Source organism: Chelonus insularis, unplaced genomic scaffold (genome assembly GCF_013357705.1).
Source record: "Chelonus insularis isolate UGA/USDA-ARS -01 unplaced genomic scaffold, ASM1335770v1 contig_326_pilon, whole genome shotgun sequence".
In the NCBI taxonomy this organism is placed as follows: Eukaryota; Metazoa; Arthropoda; class Insecta; order Hymenoptera; family Braconidae; genus Chelonus; species Chelonus insularis.
The window spans coordinates 796,351-817,715 of NW_023276496.1; the positions used below are offsets into that span (position 1 = coordinate 796,351).

The following is a 21,365-nucleotide window of genomic DNA, read 5'->3' on the forward strand; positions in this document are numbered from 1 at the left end:
AAAAGCTCACTAACAACAACACTGCCAACCGGTGTGTTTCCCACAAGATGTAATGGAAAAAAATACGTAAACAAAGTAAATATTACACTCATTCTTGATATAAAATAAAAATAATTTTAATTGAAATTATCTTCTTCATTTTTTACATATAAAAACAACATAACAATAGTAATACTTTGAAGAAAAACTAGTTAAAATGGTAGAAGCAGCTTATTTCAAATCAAACCAGAGAAAGAGACTTTTTTGAACATTAAAAGTTATACGGCGGTGAGATATAAAGAAAGAAAAGTTTAAAAGCACTATAAAAATGTCATGAAAATCCTTGTAGAATCTCATGATCTGCAAGAATAGTTGCTAAAGTATATCTACCTAATATTATGATGATTATTAACGCAGAGAAAGATAAAATTAACATGAAAATAAAATTTTTCCACCATCAAATAATTAAACATTAAATTTCCAGTAATTTCTCTCGTGTAATATAAAACGAAGATATATCCAGATGATGAAGAAGGTATGAAGAAGATGGAGATGCGAATGGGAGGTCGTTAAAACTAGAAGGTCTTCCACGTGAGAAAAGACTCGTCATAAATACGTTCGTGGTACATAAATCCTTAGATGATCCAACCACGAACCAATTTCCTATCTTGAATTCTACATCCTACGTCCAAACGATCGTTGAAGGCATCAAAATACTTTCATGAGTTGTAAGAAAACAAGCAAAAAGACAAACCAAGTGAGACACTAGAGTACCAAGTAATGTCATTGTCGTCTTGTTCGATCGTTCAGAAACGCCGGAAGCCATGATTCGATAGTGGAGAGAAGATGTCTTAGGGTCTTGAGAGAGATTCTCTTTGCAAGTTATGGCACGACCTGCGTCAGCTTCACGACTTGATGCCGATCCCTGTTACTAAGAATGAATAGCCGGCTTGGGAGACGTCTCTGATGTCGTCGAGTGCCAAGTTGAAACGATTTTACAGGACTTAAAAGAAGGCGAAGAAAATAACTCTTGAGATTGATGAAAGTTAGAAACAGGTTCTTTGGGAAAAAATTTTAGTCTTTAAAAAAATTCACTTAATGTTATTTGATATTTTTTTTTTAGCTTCACTGACTTTGAGAGCCGGAAATTGAAATTCTTCAATAGGTTTCGGTTCATGTCTTTTGCAATGATATGAGTATATTGCATAAGTAAATAAATAAAATAATCAAATGATTTTTTTTATTCTCAAATAAAAAGTAGTAAAAGGTTCTGATCGATCTTCATAATTCCTTCTGTACCTTTTTTTAAAATAAATTCCTTCCAGTAGAGTTTAAATAAATCATTTCGTAAGAATTACAAAAAGAAGACGTTCGATGATGTCTTTATTTTGCTGGGAAGAGGATTCTTCGTCTGTTATTGACATGTAATTGCAGACTGATGAGGAGTTATTCGCAATCATAATAGGTCTCTAACGTGCCATTAACTCTACCTTTTGAGGTAACAATAGTTCTACTTATCCCTGGATATAATAATTCTCTGAACCTGGTAATTTCGTGGTACATAAAGCCTGTGAACTCGTTCCTGCATAATCAATTTTAATTGAAGTAATTGACAGTAAAAGCTGAAACCAATCGCACATGATCACAGATTAAAATGAAAATATAAAGTAAACAATAATCGACTTTACCTCCCAGATTCATTAATGATTTTATGTACTCGTTTGCTTTCAATGAGTTTGCAATATAATTGATACTTTCAACTTAAACAAAATAATAAAAATGATGATTAAATTGGTAAATAAATAGGAGGGCTCCGAGGGTGGTCTTGACTTTGGCCAGACGTCAAAATGCAATTAAAATAAAGTGGCAGTTACGATTAATTATTTTTATTGAAACTATTCATTTAAATTTTTTCTCTTGGAGTCTCATTTTCTCACTTGATATATCCTGAAATTTTTATTGAATATATATTTTGTGATCATAACGGTTCGAGGTAATCGATAAACGCCCGTTGATAATTGATAATTATACGACAAATCATTGGAGACCATATCATGAAATACAAGCTCGGTGGCACACACCAGTAGCATCGAGCCAGTAATTACATATAATGAACCATGGTCTTGCTGATATCCCCAAAGTAGTAGCCACTAAGTATCAAGTGGACATTGATGAGTGACTATACCGTTGAATAAAAGAAAAAGAGAACAAAAAAAAATCTCGTACTTTCGGATCGGATTATCCGAGCATTTTTCTCTCCCAAACTAGTTTTCCTGATCCTATTATCCCTTGCTGCTCTTTTGGCCTCATCAATCAGGATCCAAAGCTTTTTATGTCAACGTAAATACTCTTGTTAATGTCTATTAAAAGGTTCCGGACAAAAAAAAACTCCTAACAATGTGCACATTAGCTAAATTTCATTTTTATAATGTTTAAATTGAAAAAAGAGCTATATATCATTTGATAAGGTCACTTTTATGTCTAGCGGAAAGGGAGTGGAAAACACTCAAGCAATTTAATTAATTTTCATAAAAGTTGTTTCAATGAAATATTTCAAGAAAAAAACAGCTAGAAAAATCTAGAGTGTTTTGGTGAGATCTAAAGGATAATTATTTTCAATTAATTAGTTTAATCTCAAATTTATACTTTTTTAATCCTCATCAGATTAAGATAATTTCCTTTCTGAAGAATTTTTTTTTCAATAGTTTTTTCTTCACAATATCTTAGAGATAAACTTCTTTTTAGAGAGAATTAACTAGTACATATATCATCTCACATGAAGATCAGATAATTAAAATTGTATCAAGTATTTAGATCTCTTGATAATAATTATTCTTAGCATCAGAAACATTAGTCAAGATTATTTCTTAAAGATATAGATGCCTTTAATAATAATAATAATAGCAAAAAAAAAAATGAAAAAGAATAAAATTGTTGAGTATTAAGATAAGCTGTTATCCTCATCCTTCTTTTTGTTACGGTCACTTTAAGTGGTAATCCGTTCCTGTGTATTCCGCCGCCTATTTCGCTACACCTGGGATGTAAGAAAAAACTAAAACAGAAGACTGAAGTTGGCAATAAATACACCTAATCGTGGCGCGCCCTTTTATCGCACCTTCAGCATCATCCGAGACCACAGACACCTCTTTGGAGGATCCGCATCCCAGACAAATAAATCCACGAGAACAGGCTTCACCCACGTGAGCAAGAAGCGTTTCTACCATTGTGTAGTTGATACGACATATCCAGAACCCAGCCCAGCAGACGCATTGTTGTTCAGCTAAATTACCATCAACTCTGTGATTCAGAGACAATTGTAACGAATGTGCCCATCACACTTGCTTAAAATTGTTCATCAAGACATAACTCACTTGAAAAGAAGTCTACTAGACATGTCACTGACTTTCCTGGCCATGTCATTGTCTCCAATCTAGAGCTTGATATTATGATAAAGACACGTATTGTCTAAAAATAGACATCTCTTTGTCTTTCTTGTACATTTGCCTCTTCAATATTACTACCATCCAATATTTCAACCATGATCCATCAATGCTATCCGCACCCTTTTGTGAAAACCGCGACTGTTGAAACCTACCTCATGTTCTATGTCGTATCGTGCGACCAAACAATTCGCCATTAACTAATTAATCTTCGTTACATCCAGCTTGGATTACTCCAAGCTATATCTCCAAAAAGTTAGCTAGACATCTTACGCGTTAAATTCCAGAAAAACTCTTTAAAGCTGCTCGAATATGAAACAGGTTTTTGCAAACTTTTTGAATAAATTACAATATTACCGTTAGAAGAAAATAAAATTCTAATCTAGATTTTTCAATTTTAAATAACCTTTTTGTCCTCAACTTCATTTGACTTATTAATTAAAATGCTTGAAAACTATTTAAATATTCTAGTGTCTAAAGCAATATAGTTGAGACTAGTCTATCATAATATCGTAATATAGATGTCTTTCAAACTGATTTAATCTTGAAACACCAAAATAATCAGAGTTGAGGTATTTTACAAAGTAGGAACCAAATTACTAAAGTTTCATGAATGTAACCAACTATTAATTATTCTCCCCAATCAACCAAGCTTTACAATTTATAAATAAAGAACAGTTTTCAATTACCCTCAAGGTTTTATGTCACACTAAGTAAGTAACTATCTTGCATTACATATGATGATAAAGTTTTTTTATGATGATATTTTATCAAACAGTAGAATTACCGTCAGACGACCAAATGATAGATTACGAATGATTTAGTGAATTCATTAAAAGTTTCAATTAAATCAATTTATTTGTAGAGGACCATTGATCAAATAGAAAATCCCAAACACATTCAATACATCACCAGTAATTTAATTCCACACTGAGTGATCGATTCCATAGACCCACTGAACGGTAGATACATCTCGTGTCTTTACAACCACAGTATCACCACAAAATTCCACTAGGATTCCCGTTTTCCCGTTTTTTTTGTCTTCTCCTTCCTCTCTATTTCCTGATATTGCCTTGCCCTTTATTCGCGTATGTACAAACATCCCTCTTTTTTGTGTCCTTCTTCATTCTCGGTTTTTCATCCTCAAGTCCGACCATATGTTGTCAAACTTAACAGAGCAAGGGGTGAGTTTCGCTCTTGCTCTTCCTTTTCTCGTCCATCACACTGGATAAATCCTGACAAATGTCACAAGTGTAAACGAATTTAGAGTCGGTCACTCAGTCAGTAACTTCCGGAAATCTTTTATCTCTATTTTTCTTTCTTCTTTTCCACCTTCTTCAGCCCTTATGCGCTTTATATTGTATCAATTAAATTCGCTGTGAAATCATTTTATCTCCTAATGAATAAAACAATCAATTAAAGAACATTGTAAAGGTTCATGAATAATTAATACATAAGCTGAGAAATAATAAAAGAAAAAAACCGAATACACATGAAAAAGACCACCGTGGGAATTCCTAACAGAGTAGGTAGATAGGTATGGTACAACATTCACTTGGTAGTGTAAAAGATTGTAAAAGGGAACAGAAGAGATAAAAAAGGAAATAAAATGAAATAACTGGGTGAAAAAGACGAGCTAAGGTAGACGTCTGTCTGCTTGTTTAACGCAACTTTTCTCGTTATTTCCGCCATTCTCGTTGAGTGCACTTGCGCAACCTGCCAGCTATTTGACAAGGTATTCCAAAGCTTTCTTTAGTAGGTACCTAAGTCCAAAAGTTTCCTATTTGTCGAGTTAAACAATCCTAGATGCTACTGCATCTTCTCCTAATTTATTTCCCTCATTTCAGTATTAAACAGATTTAAATTTTCGTGCGTTTTCCTGGATTCCAACTTGAAGCATTAAAGTGGCAAATTAGAATGTCTTAAAGTTAATCTGGCACTTGATTAAAATTTAAATCAGTTTTTCAAGTAATTAATGGTAGAAAATCGTTGAGAATTCAATAAAAGACAATTTGCTAAATTATCAGCAGGTTCTAGTCTCTTGGGATATTGAGTCTATCGCTTTTCTCTCTTTTAGACCTTATAGCACTCGAAAAGATCCCATTAATCCTTTGCAAGGGAGAGAGGATATTCGACTTGTGGCCACTCGGAGATAACTCCCAAGCCGGTTCGTATCTCTCTCGACCGGCTTCCATTCGCGATCTTTGGAAAATAAAACCATACGAGTCAAAAGGGATTCAACCAGACCCCCCAATGACATTCTCATTTTTATTACTTCTATTCAACTCTGCTTTATGATAAAACGCCCTGCTATTTTCATCATGTAAAATCATCTTTAATCTATCAGCTGACAAATAAAAATAAATTTTAAATAATGATCATGATAATGACCATGATTATTGTCTGAGATTAAATCAAGTCGGAAACTTCTGAAGAAATGGTGTTAAAAATTGCGTTAGGACAATAGATACGAGCTGTGATCTCGACTATCTTACTTTGGTCCACCAGGGAGTTGCTTCTAGTCTTGTGCAGTATCGGGAAGGGGTGGTCTCTTGATATATGGTTAAAGATAGCTATTCCCTCACAATTCTCCTTAACTCTCAACTAGGAATCTTTCGACTGGGGTAAATCTTGCAAGTTTTTTTCTTCTCCTGCTCTTTATCTTAAAGTGGACGGAATTTGGTTTTAATAAGATCCAATAAGAGTTACTCGTGCGTGAAAATAAAGGAAGATGATGAAAAAATGACTACGTTGCCGCTTACTTTTTTTAATATAAGAAAAGAATAATATATGAGGGTAATTTTCAGCAGAGTATTTATATCCACAACTTTGTGTACTAAGGAAAGAGATGTTTTCTCTTTAATAAATCTTATTAATTCTCGATAAATCTCGTCTATTTAGAAATGAGAAAATAAATATTCAATTATTAGCAACAAGATTTTAGTCTAAGATTTAATTTGAGTTTATTTATGAAGAAATTTGCTTCAATTAATTATTTTATCGTGACGAAAGATGTTTTCTTGGGAACAAATCTGTATTATGAAGATAAATTTATGCTTGAATATATTTACAGGTGAATCTATAATAAATAACAGAAGAAAATGTAATACCGTTATTATTTTTTATTAAATATTTGCAGTATTTCCTTAGACTTTATCATGTTATTGGAAACCTAATAATTACATGATGTAATATCAAAAAAAAGATGCGAATAAGCGATTTAATTTACGTATAAAATTATTCCATTAAATAACTCGAGAATTTTATACTTCAATAAATAAAATACATATAAAAGATAAAAAAACAATTTCTATCTCCATTATTGACGTTTACAATACTTGTTTTCCAATAATATTTCATCATTAAAAATTTATTTACCCATATTCGATAAATGTTCAATACAAATATTACAAATGCTATCTAAAAAATAGAATTAAAAACTCAATTATACGAAATAAAATTATTTATATAATTGAACGGAAATTTTATTTGAATACATTACTTAAATGCCCATGTATTCTTTCTAGGTTTATTTGATATCACATAAAATATACTGATAGTGAATTATTTTTTTAAACGTCTTCATTATCATTTTTGTATTATATGTCAAGTGTTTCCAATTCTCCAGTAAATATACCTATTACTCACAGACATACACCCACATACAGAGCAATACAAAATTTCCATACAACTTCCCCCCCGGTTCGACCATAAATTTACTGGAGGAGCACAACCGTGAAATCGGAAAGCAAGAGATGGAGAAGAAGTCAAGAAAGAATAAGAAGAGTTAAAAGAACTTGGCGAAAAAAAACGAGTGACTGTGAATGATCGATTGTTTCGTCGATTCGAGTTGGTCGTAGTCACGATTCGATTTCCCAACTGTGCGATCCATTAAATATGTATCGCAGAACTATGGTAGCTAGTATAACTGCATTGCAAGGGTATAGGTATATATAGAGTATAAGAGTTAGAGAGAGGATGTTCTTATTTTTTCTTTCTTCTTGCTCTTGATACCTCGACAATCGACTCCTCCTACGTGCCGTGAATGAATATATCTCCATGCATTCTACCCTCGACTAGCCCGATTTATCGTCGAACTAAAGAACCACAGATGCTTTGCTTTTTTTTGATCATTTTTATTTATTTTAGTTACGTTGAATATTTTTTTTTCTTGTACCTTTTTTCATGTTTCTTTGGCTTCCAAAAAAATGCAAGTGCGAAAAAATACACGAGACTTACATACATACGCGAATGCACTTTAAAATTTACGATGCTGCAGTTTAATTAACCCCTTGAGGTCATGTGCTTTCTACTCGACTATTCGTAATAATTAAGGAACTGAGGAAAATTCACACAACACAAAGGTAATTCCAAAAGATCCGGGAATTATTCAAATATATTTTGGAATTTTATATATTGTCTTCTTTTACTTATGCACATAAAAGACAGCTATGACTATGTCGTCAGTAATGATATAGAGGATAGTAGATATTCATGATTATACTTTGAGTATTGTGAGCATGACAATTTTTATCCTGCGGCTATTGAGAAATTATTATAATCAACGACTCGCTTCGACGGAGTGAGAAATGGTGTTGTAATGAGAAAGGGGTTGTCATTGAAGATACGATGTGACTTTTTTGGTTGTCTCACTTTCTCTATCTACATTCCTATCGGTGTGTCATTCTGGAAATTCGATAAGGATGGGGTGAAAAACGAAGAGAGAGACTACAGGGTGGAGTATTGCAAAACATCGAGGGAAAGAGAATACTCAATGGTTGGAGTTTGAATATAAAGCGAGGGAGATAATTTTTGCTGTAATCTCGAATACAGTCCACTAAATGCAATTAAAATGACCAGGGGAGTGTAAATCGAAAGATTTATAGACTTGTGGCAACAAATTAGAAATAAAGTAAAATTATATAGACAATGTGATAATTGAGAGAAATGAGGAAAAAATGTTTGTTAATTAATGAAAGTGAAATTAGGTATACATTTGAAGAGGGCATAAATAAAGTGTAATACAAGATAGGAAGGAAAATAAACAACAAGGACATTGTCAAGATGGCCGCAGGGGTAGTCGTCTACATGCCCAGAAGGATGAACGTGCTTCTACCCGAAATTCCATGCTCGTTTCGACGATTAACCAGCGTCCCAGATGTAAGGGGTGGAGGTTTGAGTCGCGTCGTTAATGTAGAGATGGGATGGTAGTGAGGAAAAAGTGGTGGGAGATAGAGAGAAAAGGGTGGGAAGTCACGATATTCGCAATTTACCGAGAATACGCGACCAAAGGAATGTCTCCCTGCTCAGTTCACCCTCTTACCACCCTTAGTGTGCCATAAACTCTTCCCTTTGCGTCGAGTTTATTATCCTGACGCCTCCGGCACTTCTACAACCAACTTGAAATTGTAAAATTTTAAATTGTATACTTTTACGTAAATTATCAACTGATTTTTTTTTATTTATTCTTACAGACTTTATTTTATACCACTCTTTGTTATTTGTCTCTGTCTGCTTTATAACTGTGTATGATTACTTTTCTCGTCTTTTTTTATTGTGTTTGTAAACGAATTTTACTTACTAGAAGTAATCTCTTTGACACGAAAAAAATATTACTATGGCGATAAAGAGATGATAATTTTAATCAATTTTACAATATTAATGAATGATAAAAATATTACATTTCTAACTTTTTAATTCAAATTAAGTTCAACATGATAGCGATTAAGACTTGAAATATTAAGAGTTGAAATAAATTCATAATTAATGAGGGAACTGTTGCATTCTCTGCAATAAATTAGAATAAATTATACATTTATACGTTATTTATTCACACAAAAAATTTTCTCTCTATTTTTTAAAATATTCCCCTATTCCAACTATTTATGAAGTTAAAAAGATTTAAATGTTAACCTATATCAACAGAATACATTTTTACGGAAATATTGTTGCAACATTTTATTCAAATAATGAATAATCGAAACAAAGAAATATTGTTTTATATTTCAACGAAAAAAAAAAACATTTTTCACTAACCTCGATTCTTCTTGAGCCTTGTTCACCAAAAAAAGCATTCATCAGCATTCTATAGATGCAAATAAATTTTTTACTTGCTGCAAAAAATGGTCATAGAAATACTCATTTTAAAATTCTTCTATTTATCATTTCCTTTCATCATGCATTAATGACAAAATCAAACTCTATTGTTCATTCACAATAATTTTTTCATTAATCATGAATCTCATGAAAATTTCATGAACTCTAACGTATCATCATAAACAATTAAACTCTTAAATTTGATACTGAAAAATATGTAAATAAAGTAACAGTTAAACTTGAATAATTTCTTGGATAACAAGCTTTCTCAGTAAATATAGCCGGCATAATAAAGTTATAGAGAAGGTTTTACTTGCAAAAGTCTCATGAAAATTTGTCTCATAAAAGTATAACTTAGTATTTGTCAAAATAGTCTGACTCGTAGTGACTGAATCTCCTTAACATTCTCCCTCTTGTTTCTGCTCAAGCGAATCAACAACATGTTTTTCAACATGATGAAAGTGTTGCCACTTGGTTTCATCTCAAAAACCGCAAATACGATTGACGCGTTGGATGAGAAACGTTAGCAAACTTTCCACGTCAATTTCTATGCTAAAATACAACGTATGCGAGAAGTTAGATACAAGACTAACAAGAACTTGGTCGATTATATATGCTAGCAATTACTCGAAATATCTAGTACACCATTAATATTTTATTCGATCTTTCTTGACGATTATTTAATGAATTATATCTCTATTATCTTAATACAAAGCAAACTCAAATAATCAACAGTAAACAGAAAAAAAGTTTCTTGTGTTTAACTAAACAATAAATGCTGCTCCTAACCGACGAGACGATTTCCCCTGGGAGAGAGATCGAAAAATTGAGAATGTAGAAGCAAAGAAGACAAGCACCGTAAGAACAAATACAAAGGAAGATTGAAACGAGGGAGCGAATAAGAGAGAAAGTGGAAAAGTTCAGTTGGGATCCCTAGGATCAACGCTTTGGCTTTTAAAGCTCGATTATCTCGCCTTCTTTCGGCCGCGTCTTTCAACCTTTTCTCACTCTCTTGCGCCTTAAATTAGGTTTACGTTGCCTCTTAGAGAGGACCCGACGACGACTACGATTGCTTGAGGGTGCGGAGATTCACCGGGAATAGACTCTAAAGGCCTCCAGATTTTCCGCATTTTCTCCTTACACTTCATGACTGTATTCTGTCGTCTAGCAGATACCTACGAAAATTTTATTTCTTACCATTTTTTCCCCTTTTTGTTTTAGGCCCACCTGGTGAACAAGGACCACCCGGCAAAAGAGGGAAAAAAGGCAAAAAAGGAGACTCTGGGGAACCCGGACCACCGGTAAGTCAATATTCAGTGTCAATCGACTAGTGTTTGAGTTGAAAAGCTCAACATAGATATACAATTAAGAAAATGAAGTTTCGAGCCTTTCTACACAATTCTATAAACATATATTACATATTGGAGGATTTAATTAGTGTGCATGGGGTGTTAATACTGACTACTGCATGGAGGAAAATTACTTTTTTAATTTTATTCGCATGAAAATTGGATAAAAAAGTTTTTTTTAATTCCTTTCAGCCAACCTTTTAATTAGTTTTATCCCCATTTTTTTTAGGGTGTTGCAGGGACTCCGGGCAAGAATGGTTTTCCGGTATATTGTTTTTTTGTTTTATCATTTTGCTTTCTGCCTTTACTTGACTTTATGTACTTTCGTTTCCCTTTTAATAAGTTCTTTCTTCTTCTATTGTATACATCATTAGTCATAATACAGCTGCTTCCAAATATTTGGGGGTTTCATTTATCTGAACAGTCAATGTCCATTAAATAGACGTATATTTAGATGTTTAGTTAAAAACAAATAAATGTGTATTAATCAGGAAAATATCTTCAATAAATCCTGGAATTTCAGGGATCTAAGGGGGACAAAGGAGAATCTGGTGAAATGGTAAGATTCAAAAAATGACCCCTTTATAGCTAACTAGTTGTGTTTTTTCGTGCACTGATAAAAAAGTTTTATATAATTGCAATACCATTCTGGCTTTGAAGACAAGAGAAAAATTGTTGACAAAAAAAAACATTAAATAAATAATTCATCTGGAGAAGATTTTTTAAAGTAATTTCATTCCTTAAACTTTTTAAAAGAAAATTATAAAAAAAAAAAACTTTGCAAATTCTTTTTTAAAATTTAAAGTTAAACTACTCACTGACTTGAGAAACTTTTTTTCTCTGTTGTATAATTTTTTTTATAAATAAAATAAAGATTTATTATAATGGCTCTAGTCGTCATAAAACTTACACATTTTGCGGTAGAATCAAGTGGGAAAAAAGGCTGTTTAAATCCAGACTTTGACGTCGGCATGCAGTGGACAAACCACTAATGCAATTTACCCTAGCACAAAACGACCGAATCACGCAACGTGAAATTTGGTCCTCCTACTCCATTTGTGTCTTTCTCTGCCTCTGACTACCTCAATAACCCTTTCGTGTTTGTGAACTAACTTCGTTGAAACCCTACCGTACATTCCCATTCATTGGTCACCTCGTTCGCGTTCGATTCGTGGTCGACCGAAAATCAAATTTCAACTAATCTTATAAGCGTTCCGTTTGCTGATCTCCTGATCTCTAAATTTATAATATTATTTCTTCTATTAATCAAAACTTTATTATTCAATTATCTTTAGAGTGATTCCATTCAAACACGTGCACATAAATGTGCAATATATTTTATTGTAGATAATGATTCAAGTTCAATTGTACAATTAATGAAATTTATGTACTCGTTAAAAAATAATGAAAAAACTATCAATGAAATAAACTATTGATTTTAAGTAGTTATTGGAAAATTCTTAAATAAACAGCTCTTGAAAAATGATAAGTGAAAAAGAATGAATTTTTTATAATATAAACACTACGGTGAATTGTTGAGTACAATTATTTATCAAGTACACCCTGAAAATGTTTTAATATTGGAACATGATGAGAGTACTTTAAAGTTAGATGAATAGTTTTAAAAAGTAAACTAACATGATTAAAAATTTTTCTCGATTTTACGTTAAAATAACAAATGATGAAAAAGCAATCATTGTAATGGTCTTTTTTCATTGATATATTTTATCAAAAATGATTTTAAATGAACTTTTCCACTACCAATGAGATCAAACAAACAAATTGAATGACAAAATCAGCTTAAAAAATAAAACTAGCTTGCAATTGATATATTACACAATGAAATAATACAAAATTTTATTTGTAATTTGCTTGTTAACTCAAAATACCCTTAAATTCGTTATTTCATCGTAGTATTTATTTCTGTTTTATTAAATCAACCAGTTAACCCATGAAATTCATTATTTTTACTCACACCACCTAACTAGCTTTGTTTTATTTTCAATTATATTTGGAAGCATAGGATTAAAACTCACTTTATCGAATTTTTTATAAGCTTATGCATTAATTCCAAGTTGGTCTAAATGTTGTTTATATTCTTTCCAATAACTTTTTGATATGATATTAAAAAGAAAACTCACAAGAACCAAACAAAAACCATCAACTGATGTTAGTGTCAAACTTTTTGAAAAGAGCAGCACATGTTACGATATTGGAATATAGTAACATGTGGTAGCAACTGTTTTTAGTTTAATAAAACTACTTTTATTACCTTATTAAAGCACATATAGACCAACTTTGTTTTCAAATTCATTACAGATTTCACTTTGAAATTTCTAGGTCATTATTTTTTTTTAATAAACTCCTCTTTTCTCTACTCTTTTTGCTTCGCCGAATGTTTACACTGATTTTAAAATAATATTTACTAATGGTCGTCAAATTTCAGGGCCCTATTGGATTAGACGGACCCAAAGGGGATCCGGTAAGTTATTTTAGTCTAGGATTACATGTTTAAATCTTATTCTCTTTTTTTTTTTTTGTATTAATAAACTAAAGTTGAATTAATTTATCGACATTCTCTGATCACAGGGTCGACCAGGTGACAAGGGACAAAAGGGAGAACTTGGAAGTCCAGGCTTCGACGTTTTCTCAGCTGTAAAGGTAGCTACCATAAACAATGGGGACTCTATCAGAAAAAAAATACTTCTATACGGAAGAACGTATCAGACGGTACACTGGCTCACCGATTCTTATTCAATTGCGTGTTCATGTCATGTCCGATTATTGTATATATCATCAAATAAGAAAAAAAAAAAAGTACAAGAAGCAAAGTAACCTTCTACCTTTACTGCCAAGTCATCATCCTCTTTTATCAAAATATCTTTCAAGTCACGTATTCATGACCATGAAATTCATGAAGGATATACAGACATCAGTACAACTAAACTACTAAACGGTTCAACAGAATACAAGAATCATTGACTAATCATTAATATCGCTCATCTCTATCATTTTATATTACACATTGAAATATGTAATAAGTCTTTAAAAGAGAAATTATGGATTAATCATGAATTATTATCATCTTAAAAGCTATCCAATTCAAAAGGGAAATTTTTATTGATTGGTTTTGATGAAATAATTTTCTGAATAATTTTTTTTTTTTTTTTTCAATAAACCATTCATGTAGAAATGATTTAACCATGCATCAAAGGGAATCATTTTCAAATATATTTTTTACTGCCATAAAATTTTAAAAACTGAGGGAAAAAAGTTTGTTTACTGGAATAAGTATTTTTACACTTTTTAAACGTTGACATGGTTTTTCCTGACATTTTTACTGCATTTTGTATTCATTTCAAGTCAGCTTTGCGGTTTTATTTTTCAAATAAATATTAACGCTTTTAGTACAGGTTACTCTCGACGTGAGTTTCGTTTTAGGATTTTCAAAAAGCTTATTCAACATCGTATACTAAACAACTTTTTAAATTCTACTATTATCTTCTTTTTCATCTTCAGCAAAACGAAAAAAAAAAAAATATTTTTTTTAATGGTAACATAGTTTTATTAAATGGAAATTCATCATTAGAAGTTCATCATTTGATATATTTCAACATGAGTGGTTTCATTAATATTAAAGCTCAATGTATGTCATTTTGAAAATTCCATAGTTATTTTATTTTCATCGACATACTTGACGAAGGTTACTATGCTTCACAAAAAATAAACACGCAACATATTTGACAATGTAAAATATTAAAACATGACGAATAAAATGAATCTCTTCGCCCCTACGGGTCAATGCACAGGGATTGGGGTTAAAGAGGTCGGTGACAACGCTTCGCGGTGGGACACTCGGCTACGCGGAAATCGTCGCACTAAAGGTAATCGTAATTAGAAAAATGGCCCACTTCGTATTTATTTTTGTCTTAGCTCTATGTTTTAGTTGAACTTTTGATATATTCGTCGTTCTCTGTAGATATTTATTTATAAATCCCGTAGCTATTTCAGGATTTATTTGCGGTGCTTGCGGTATTGATTTCTCTATGAAATCGTTTAGAATTTTATATGTCGGCATGTGCCTTATTTTGTTGTGACATAAATGGAACTGACATGAAAAAGAACATGCAAGAGAAGACGGTACCAAAAATCCAGACTTGATCCTAACGTTTAAGTTGTTTTTTTAAGTTTTAAGTTATAGTAGAGATTTGGTTGTTTTAGTAGTTTCCTACCTTACTTTTAGGGCCTTCAAGAACGTGGAGTTAATATCTCAGCGCAGTCGATCATCCAGTTGAAAGTAAGTTCTTCAACTACAACTAGGACACTTCTTGAACGTGACAGGACTCTTTTCTCTTCTTTTGCTTTTAACTAACTTCTAAAGCCAGACAACATCAAACCCTCTGAAACAAGACGAAATCCGGTTATTTGAAGTGTGCAATAATTATTCGCTTGGCTACCATTCCCTTCCTTCAAGTTATATCTCACTAATCGATTGCTGCATGTACTTGAATGTTTACCCATCTGAAACATCCTCATGTAGGATAAGCTATGCTGCTTTCGTAATTAATATGTCTTCAGGGAAGGATTTATTTTTTGAATTGCAAAAAGTATCGATCAGCTTTGATTAATATGCTATGCTAATACTAAGCAATCAGTTTAAGAGCAGATAAAAAAAATTTAATGCATGCATTAGAAATATTGAAAAAATCTAGAACAGCAAATTAATTGATTCATTTAAATAACTCAACTAATTTCCACAAGTTTACAAAATGTTTTAATAATCTGTTGGATTTTTATATTCTATTTAATTACATTTTTCAAATACCTTACTTGATGCAGTACAAATATGTTTACTTCATAAAATATTAATAAATTTATACAATATTGCATTAACAATATTGTTGAATATCTCAAATATTAGTAAATAACGTAATGATGAAAACATGATGAATATTTAATAAAAGTGTGCATCGAAATGATTACAAATAACCATAAAATTACAACGTAGATAAAAGAGAAATAAAATGGTTAAATATTACAAGATGAGTGGATACAGTTTACCCTAATTCATAGGTGAATCACCCTTCAGTAAATATAGTTTGTCTATAATCTATCTATAAACTTACAAGAGGGTTATTTTTACAGTAATCATAGGCAAGGTCTCTTACTAATGCTTGAGCGTGCATGAAAGTATTTATTCTTCTATCCACTTGCACGCGATACATTATTATGATAAATGCATTTAATATTCACTGCATCACTAGAATGTACATAATTCGACATCAATTTATTTTCTGCAAGACTAGCTATAGATTATCGATCATCAGACGACCAATCTGGTCGTCTAGAGCTTTGTAATACAATACACAATGGAATGTATTCTTGATCCAAGAAAAAGAGAGTGTGATTTATCTCTATCTCAGTGGATCTACGTCAGAGATTCGCATCTGAATGTGAGATTTATTTTTTTTATTGAATGTAGGGAGAACCAGGTGAGCCAGGCCCACCTGGACCACCCGGACCACAAGGATCTGAAGGTATTGCGGGTCAAGATGGTAGACAAGGAATTCCAGGACAGACAGGAGCTCCTGGAGAACGTGGTCCACCTGGTCCCCCAGGTCCACTTGGGCCTATTGGACCTCAAGGACTTGTAGGACCCAAGGTAATTCCTTTATTGCTTCAGAAATATGTTTTTTTTAATTATAATAAATTATTTAAGTGTAAAATATGTCTGGCAAGGGTTTTGGAGCATTTTCAAAATTTTTTGATTGAGTAAAAAATTGTTTTTTTTCTGTTTTTAATACTCTTCAGAATATTAATGGGATGTATAGTTCACAATCTGATATACAAGAAAATAACTTGGGTATTGTGAAACAAATTTTGTTGTGAGGCATTGTCATTTATAAACCGAGTGTGAAAGGAATTCTCACGCCTAGGTAAAGGTCCAGGCTTTAATTCGGTGATTGAAATTATTTTTTCTTAACCAAAAGCAACTAAAAAATATTTGTATCATTATTATTTCATCTTATATAAACTCAACATTTTTAATATATGTAAATAAAGAAAGGAAGATAGGAACATATCAAATACTAACTAAAATGGTCATATTTTAAAAAGTCTGGTGTTCAGATGAAAAAGTTTGAGGGGGAAAAGCATCGATTCATTGTCATAATATAGACTGGGTGATTGCACAGGGTAAATCTGGTGACTACGGACCTCCAGGATTGCCGGGATTACCAGGACATCCAGGGATTCCAGTGAGACTTTGCTATCTTTTGCAGAGTAAACGTTTCGAGTTACTCCAAAGATTCCAAGTTCCTCAGTCTTATCTCCATTTTTTTCTCTCTTCTTTCTTAGGGTATGCCAGGACGCAATGGAACCCGTGGCTTTCCAGGAAGACGTGTGAGTGCTTGTTCTTTTGCGAAGTGGTGTTCCATGATATATTATCCAAAGGTGTTGGTGCGCTTATGTGCGCGGGGGATATAAACTTGACTAACTCGACTAACGAAACTAGATTGTTGTGTGCCGTCGCTTGCTCTTAACATTACAACACATTTCGCTCTCACCAAATGCGCTTGAGGGGTAACACACTAGGTTTTGGGCGTGGTTCCAGGTCCCTTGTGGCTGCCGACAATCAATCTCAAATCAGAGTCAAATGTGTTTTCATGCTCGAGCACTTTCACGTACTAACACGACGAAAAACTTGCTCACGAGTATATTATTGTCTTGTCAATAGGGTGACAAGGGCGACAAGGGTGACCGTGGCTTGACAACATCATTGGACGGAAAGCAGATCCCTGCTGGAGCCTTCGAAGGACCTCCAGGTCCTCCGGGACCGCCTGGTAAGTAAATACGTCAATACTTTATCTAAATGACACTCTACAGTTTGATGATGTCTGGCTCATTTGCTAAATACACATAGTTAAATCAATGTAGCTATGTGTATAAATATATATAGAGAGATGACAGACATCTTCAATTTCCCTAAGGGGATTGCCACTGTGACAACTTTCTCAATCATCTTTTTACGTTATATTATCTTTTATTTGAGTCGTTCATCATGTACTCTGTGTTTAGCTCCCATTTTAATTATATTTTATTATCAACGTTTATTGATTGATAAAAATTAAATTATACTAGTTTACAAGGTTTCTTAAAAAGATCAACTTGAAGAATGATTCAAGAGAATTTGCGCTCTAAAAAATTTTAATTTGCTAGAACATCAGTATATATTTTTATGTGCTGTATAATGTTTGACAAACAAGATAAATGATTCTTTCATGAGGAAAAAAATAATTGGAAAAATATTCTGAATTTTTCATAGAACTGTAAAAGCATAAAAAAAAGTGTCATTTGAAAACTGTGAAGTAGTTTATAGTGAATTTATCCATAGTACACTATAACAGAGTAATAAAAGTTTTTTAATAGTGCTTTAAAAAAATGTAAAAGTTTCATTTTATTGATGTCTAAGTGGCGTACTCCTTAATTTCTAACGACACACATATCAAGGGACCACGCGTCCTCGACAACTATCTAAAATTTTTTTTCTTTCAAAGTAAAACTTAGTCTTTTAGCTTGGTAAAGGCTCCATGCCGATTATCGCGGCTTTCGTCTCCGCTCACGTATTCTCGCCAATTAGAACTTTGTTCAATTGTAACTTTTAGATTGCGCCCGACGGACTACAGTCTTCTTCTTTTCCCTTTCACTTTATACCCTTTTTTCTTAAACTTTTTTTTTCCTTCCTTTGCGTATACTTTTCTCCGCAGCACACCGATCGATGTCGATATTTCACCACAACGACGAAGAAAAATGTCTTTTCAGTCTCCCCCCTTTCCCCATTTTCTCCTTCCTACTGTCTATCGATTCGGCTTAGCGTCCTTTGTCCCCAACCTTTTGTGCGGGAATCCGACTAACGCTAATAATAATTGCGAGTCGCGAATAATGGAGAAGATCGGATGATAAAAGAGCAGATAAAGCACAGAAGCATGAAAAATATTTCAAATGATCCCCAAGACAAAAAGCCAGGATATAAATCCTATGCAAATCCGTCTCTATTACTCGACTTTTCCATCATTCTGTCTCCTCTGCTTCGATAAGAAAATGTGAGTGAGACGATAACTAATATATATGCTGACATAAATCCAAACTACAGGACCCCCAGGCGAAAAGGGAGACTTGGGTCCCATTGGACCACCCGGTCCACCCGGAGAAAAGGGTCCTCGGGGCAAGCAAGGCAAAAAGGTAAGCTTCAGCGAGGTCCTCCGACCATCGAGATCACTGGATCATGTTTGAGCTACAGATACATCCCCCTTTTGGTCAGTGTCTTCCATGACGACCTTGGTTAACAGATGCCAGAGGGCTTGTCTACTTTACAGAAAATCCCTCTGTCGTCTAGAGATCATCGTTGATGTGGAAAGCACCCCTGTAATCCCTAGACTTTTGCATATACTCCTGTTATAAGTACTCCTGGATGACATCCACACTCCACCTCTCGAGAGAGTTTACGTCACTTAGCGTTTATTAAATTGACTGAAAAGAATTTCTTTCAATTTATAACTTACCCGAGAAATGAATCTGGGGTCATCTTCCTTCAGAAAATTCCCTGTACAATCCTCAAGCTGCCTTGACCATGTCGAATGCATGTGTCTGTTGCATGTCAAATACTCTGGCACGAGGAATGCCCAGGCGTGTCTTTAATATCACTTCCATAAGACCGACGCGCGTCACATGACAATGCATGCATTTACACGTAACGGAGAGTCACCCTTGCAAGGGTGTAGCTATTTCTATACAAAGCCGTGAAATGCTTCAGAATTGAAAATCGATCGCCGCTTTGACGTATGATTGGAGTTGTTATGTCAAAATATCAGCATGGCTTTTTATTTTTAATATTAATTCATTATGCTTTTCTTCAACATTTAATTATCGTCTTGGTCTATTATTTTTTTAATTAATTTATAGATTTATTTATCGTCAAAATCATCGCTTTTCTTTCTTTCATTTGATATCACAAAATCATTTCGATTATATTTTGGTGGCAGCGATATTTTTAACATAATATTATTTTTTTTTTATTTATAATTAATAATTGTTTAATTTAGATAGACTTAATAACTCAGGGCAGAATTAATTGTTTAAAAGAAAATAAATTATGTAAAAGGAAATTAATGCGGCGATCGAAGGATGTAAATTAACGTTTTTAATATTTTAACACGTAAGTACCTTAATAACAATTTAATTTTGTTTATTAAACACACATATCCCTTTTAAAAAATATTTTTTACAACAATTAATAACCGCAACTAGTTAACAATAAAATGGATAAATAATAAAATAAAATATTAAAACTAAATTTTGATGTAAAAGATGAAAAAAATATTTTTATCACAAGGGATTAGTCATGTAACAAAGTAGATATTTGTTTTATCTGCGTCACAGTGACTAGTAAAATTGCGATGTAGCATTAATGTTTTCTCAGTCAGTGGCTTATTAATTCTACTATATGGAATATGTACCCTTTGTGAAATCGACAGAGTGATAAATTTAGTAGGATAGTTAGCTTACAACTAATGTGTGTTTATGTAGCAAGTAACTTCCACTAGTTCCCTGTGTGTCAGTTGAATCCACTAATCACTAATATGTCCTACCAACTGTGGCATTACGAGGCAAAAGCCTGGGTCTCCAATTCTTCAATGTAAGTATTTCTACCCTCAATCTAAACACGTAGTTATGTATCAGTATTAATTATCTTTTGCTCTGTATTACCGTAGATCTTCCCTCCTATAAGCGCTCTGTGTGTTTCACTATTTTACCTTCATTTATCCCTTCTCCAAACACATCATTCATCCCTTGTTTCCTCTATTTCGCTACTAACCCTTTTACCAATGCTAACAAGAAAAACCAATATTAAAACAAAAGAGAAAAAAAGAAAAAATCTTAAGAGACACCAGAGTAAGCAATAACGGAGGACCGAGTTGGATCTCACCTTGCAGTATCATTTGTAGGCTCTGCATGGAGAATGCCGTTGTCCCAATGCGATGATTGGTCCACCAGGTGAAAAAGGCGAACAAGGAATGCAAGGTAATGCAGAGCCGCGAACAATAACTGATTATTCAGAGAACAAAATTAACAATGGAAATTATTATGGGCTAAAAATAACATTCAGAGATATTTTTTCAAGTAATTCACATAAACCAAGTTTCCCCCTTAACAATGTTTTGTATATATCTCTTTATAGTTTTATCAGAGAGAGGAGCTCAAAGAAAAGCAGAAGGAGTATATTCCCGATGGGCCATTTTCACGCCCTCACGATTTCTATCATAGAAACAACCCCCATGAGACACTTGTATACTGACCTACTGCATTTCCCCTTCATTTTCAGGACCTAAGGGAGAACCCGGAGTCGCAGGATCACCAGGTTTGGATGGAATCAATGGAGAGGCTGGAATACAAGGCCCACCTGGATTACCAGTGAGTTAAAATCCCTTTCGTTGCGCATTTC

General features: G+C 33.1%; 1 protein-coding gene across 10 annotated transcripts in view; it reads left to right on the plus strand.

Moving 5' to 3' along the window:
• Positions 1-21,365, plus strand: part of LOC118065999 (collagen alpha chain CG42342-like) — an 82,292-nt gene that overhangs the window by 52,428 nt on the left and 8,499 nt on the right. For 2 of the 10 annotated variants that reach the window (XM_035081678.1, XM_035081686.1), the window contains exons 2-13: positions 10,737-10,816; positions 11,094-11,129; positions 13,311-13,346; positions 13,454-13,525; positions 15,108-15,161; positions 16,347-16,526; positions 17,059-17,121; positions 17,222-17,266; positions 17,601-17,706; positions 19,017-19,105; positions 20,869-20,944; positions 21,246-21,334. In XM_035081678.1, the coding sequence (XP_034937569.1) occupies positions 10,737-10,816; positions 11,094-11,129; positions 13,311-13,346; positions 13,454-13,525; positions 15,108-15,161; positions 16,347-16,526; positions 17,059-17,121; positions 17,222-17,266; positions 17,601-17,706; positions 19,017-19,105; positions 20,869-20,944; positions 21,246-21,334 (926 nt within the window). Of the gene's footprint in view, positions 1-10,736; positions 10,817-11,093; positions 11,130-11,387; positions 11,424-13,310; positions 13,347-13,453; positions 13,595-14,661; positions 14,749-15,107; positions 15,162-16,346; positions 16,527-17,058; positions 17,122-17,221; positions 17,267-17,600; positions 17,707-19,016; positions 19,106-20,868; positions 20,945-21,245; positions 21,335-21,365 lie in introns of all 10 variants that reach the window. The other 8 variants (XM_035081676.1, XM_035081677.1, XM_035081679.1 and 5 more) reach the window with 8 other exon arrangements.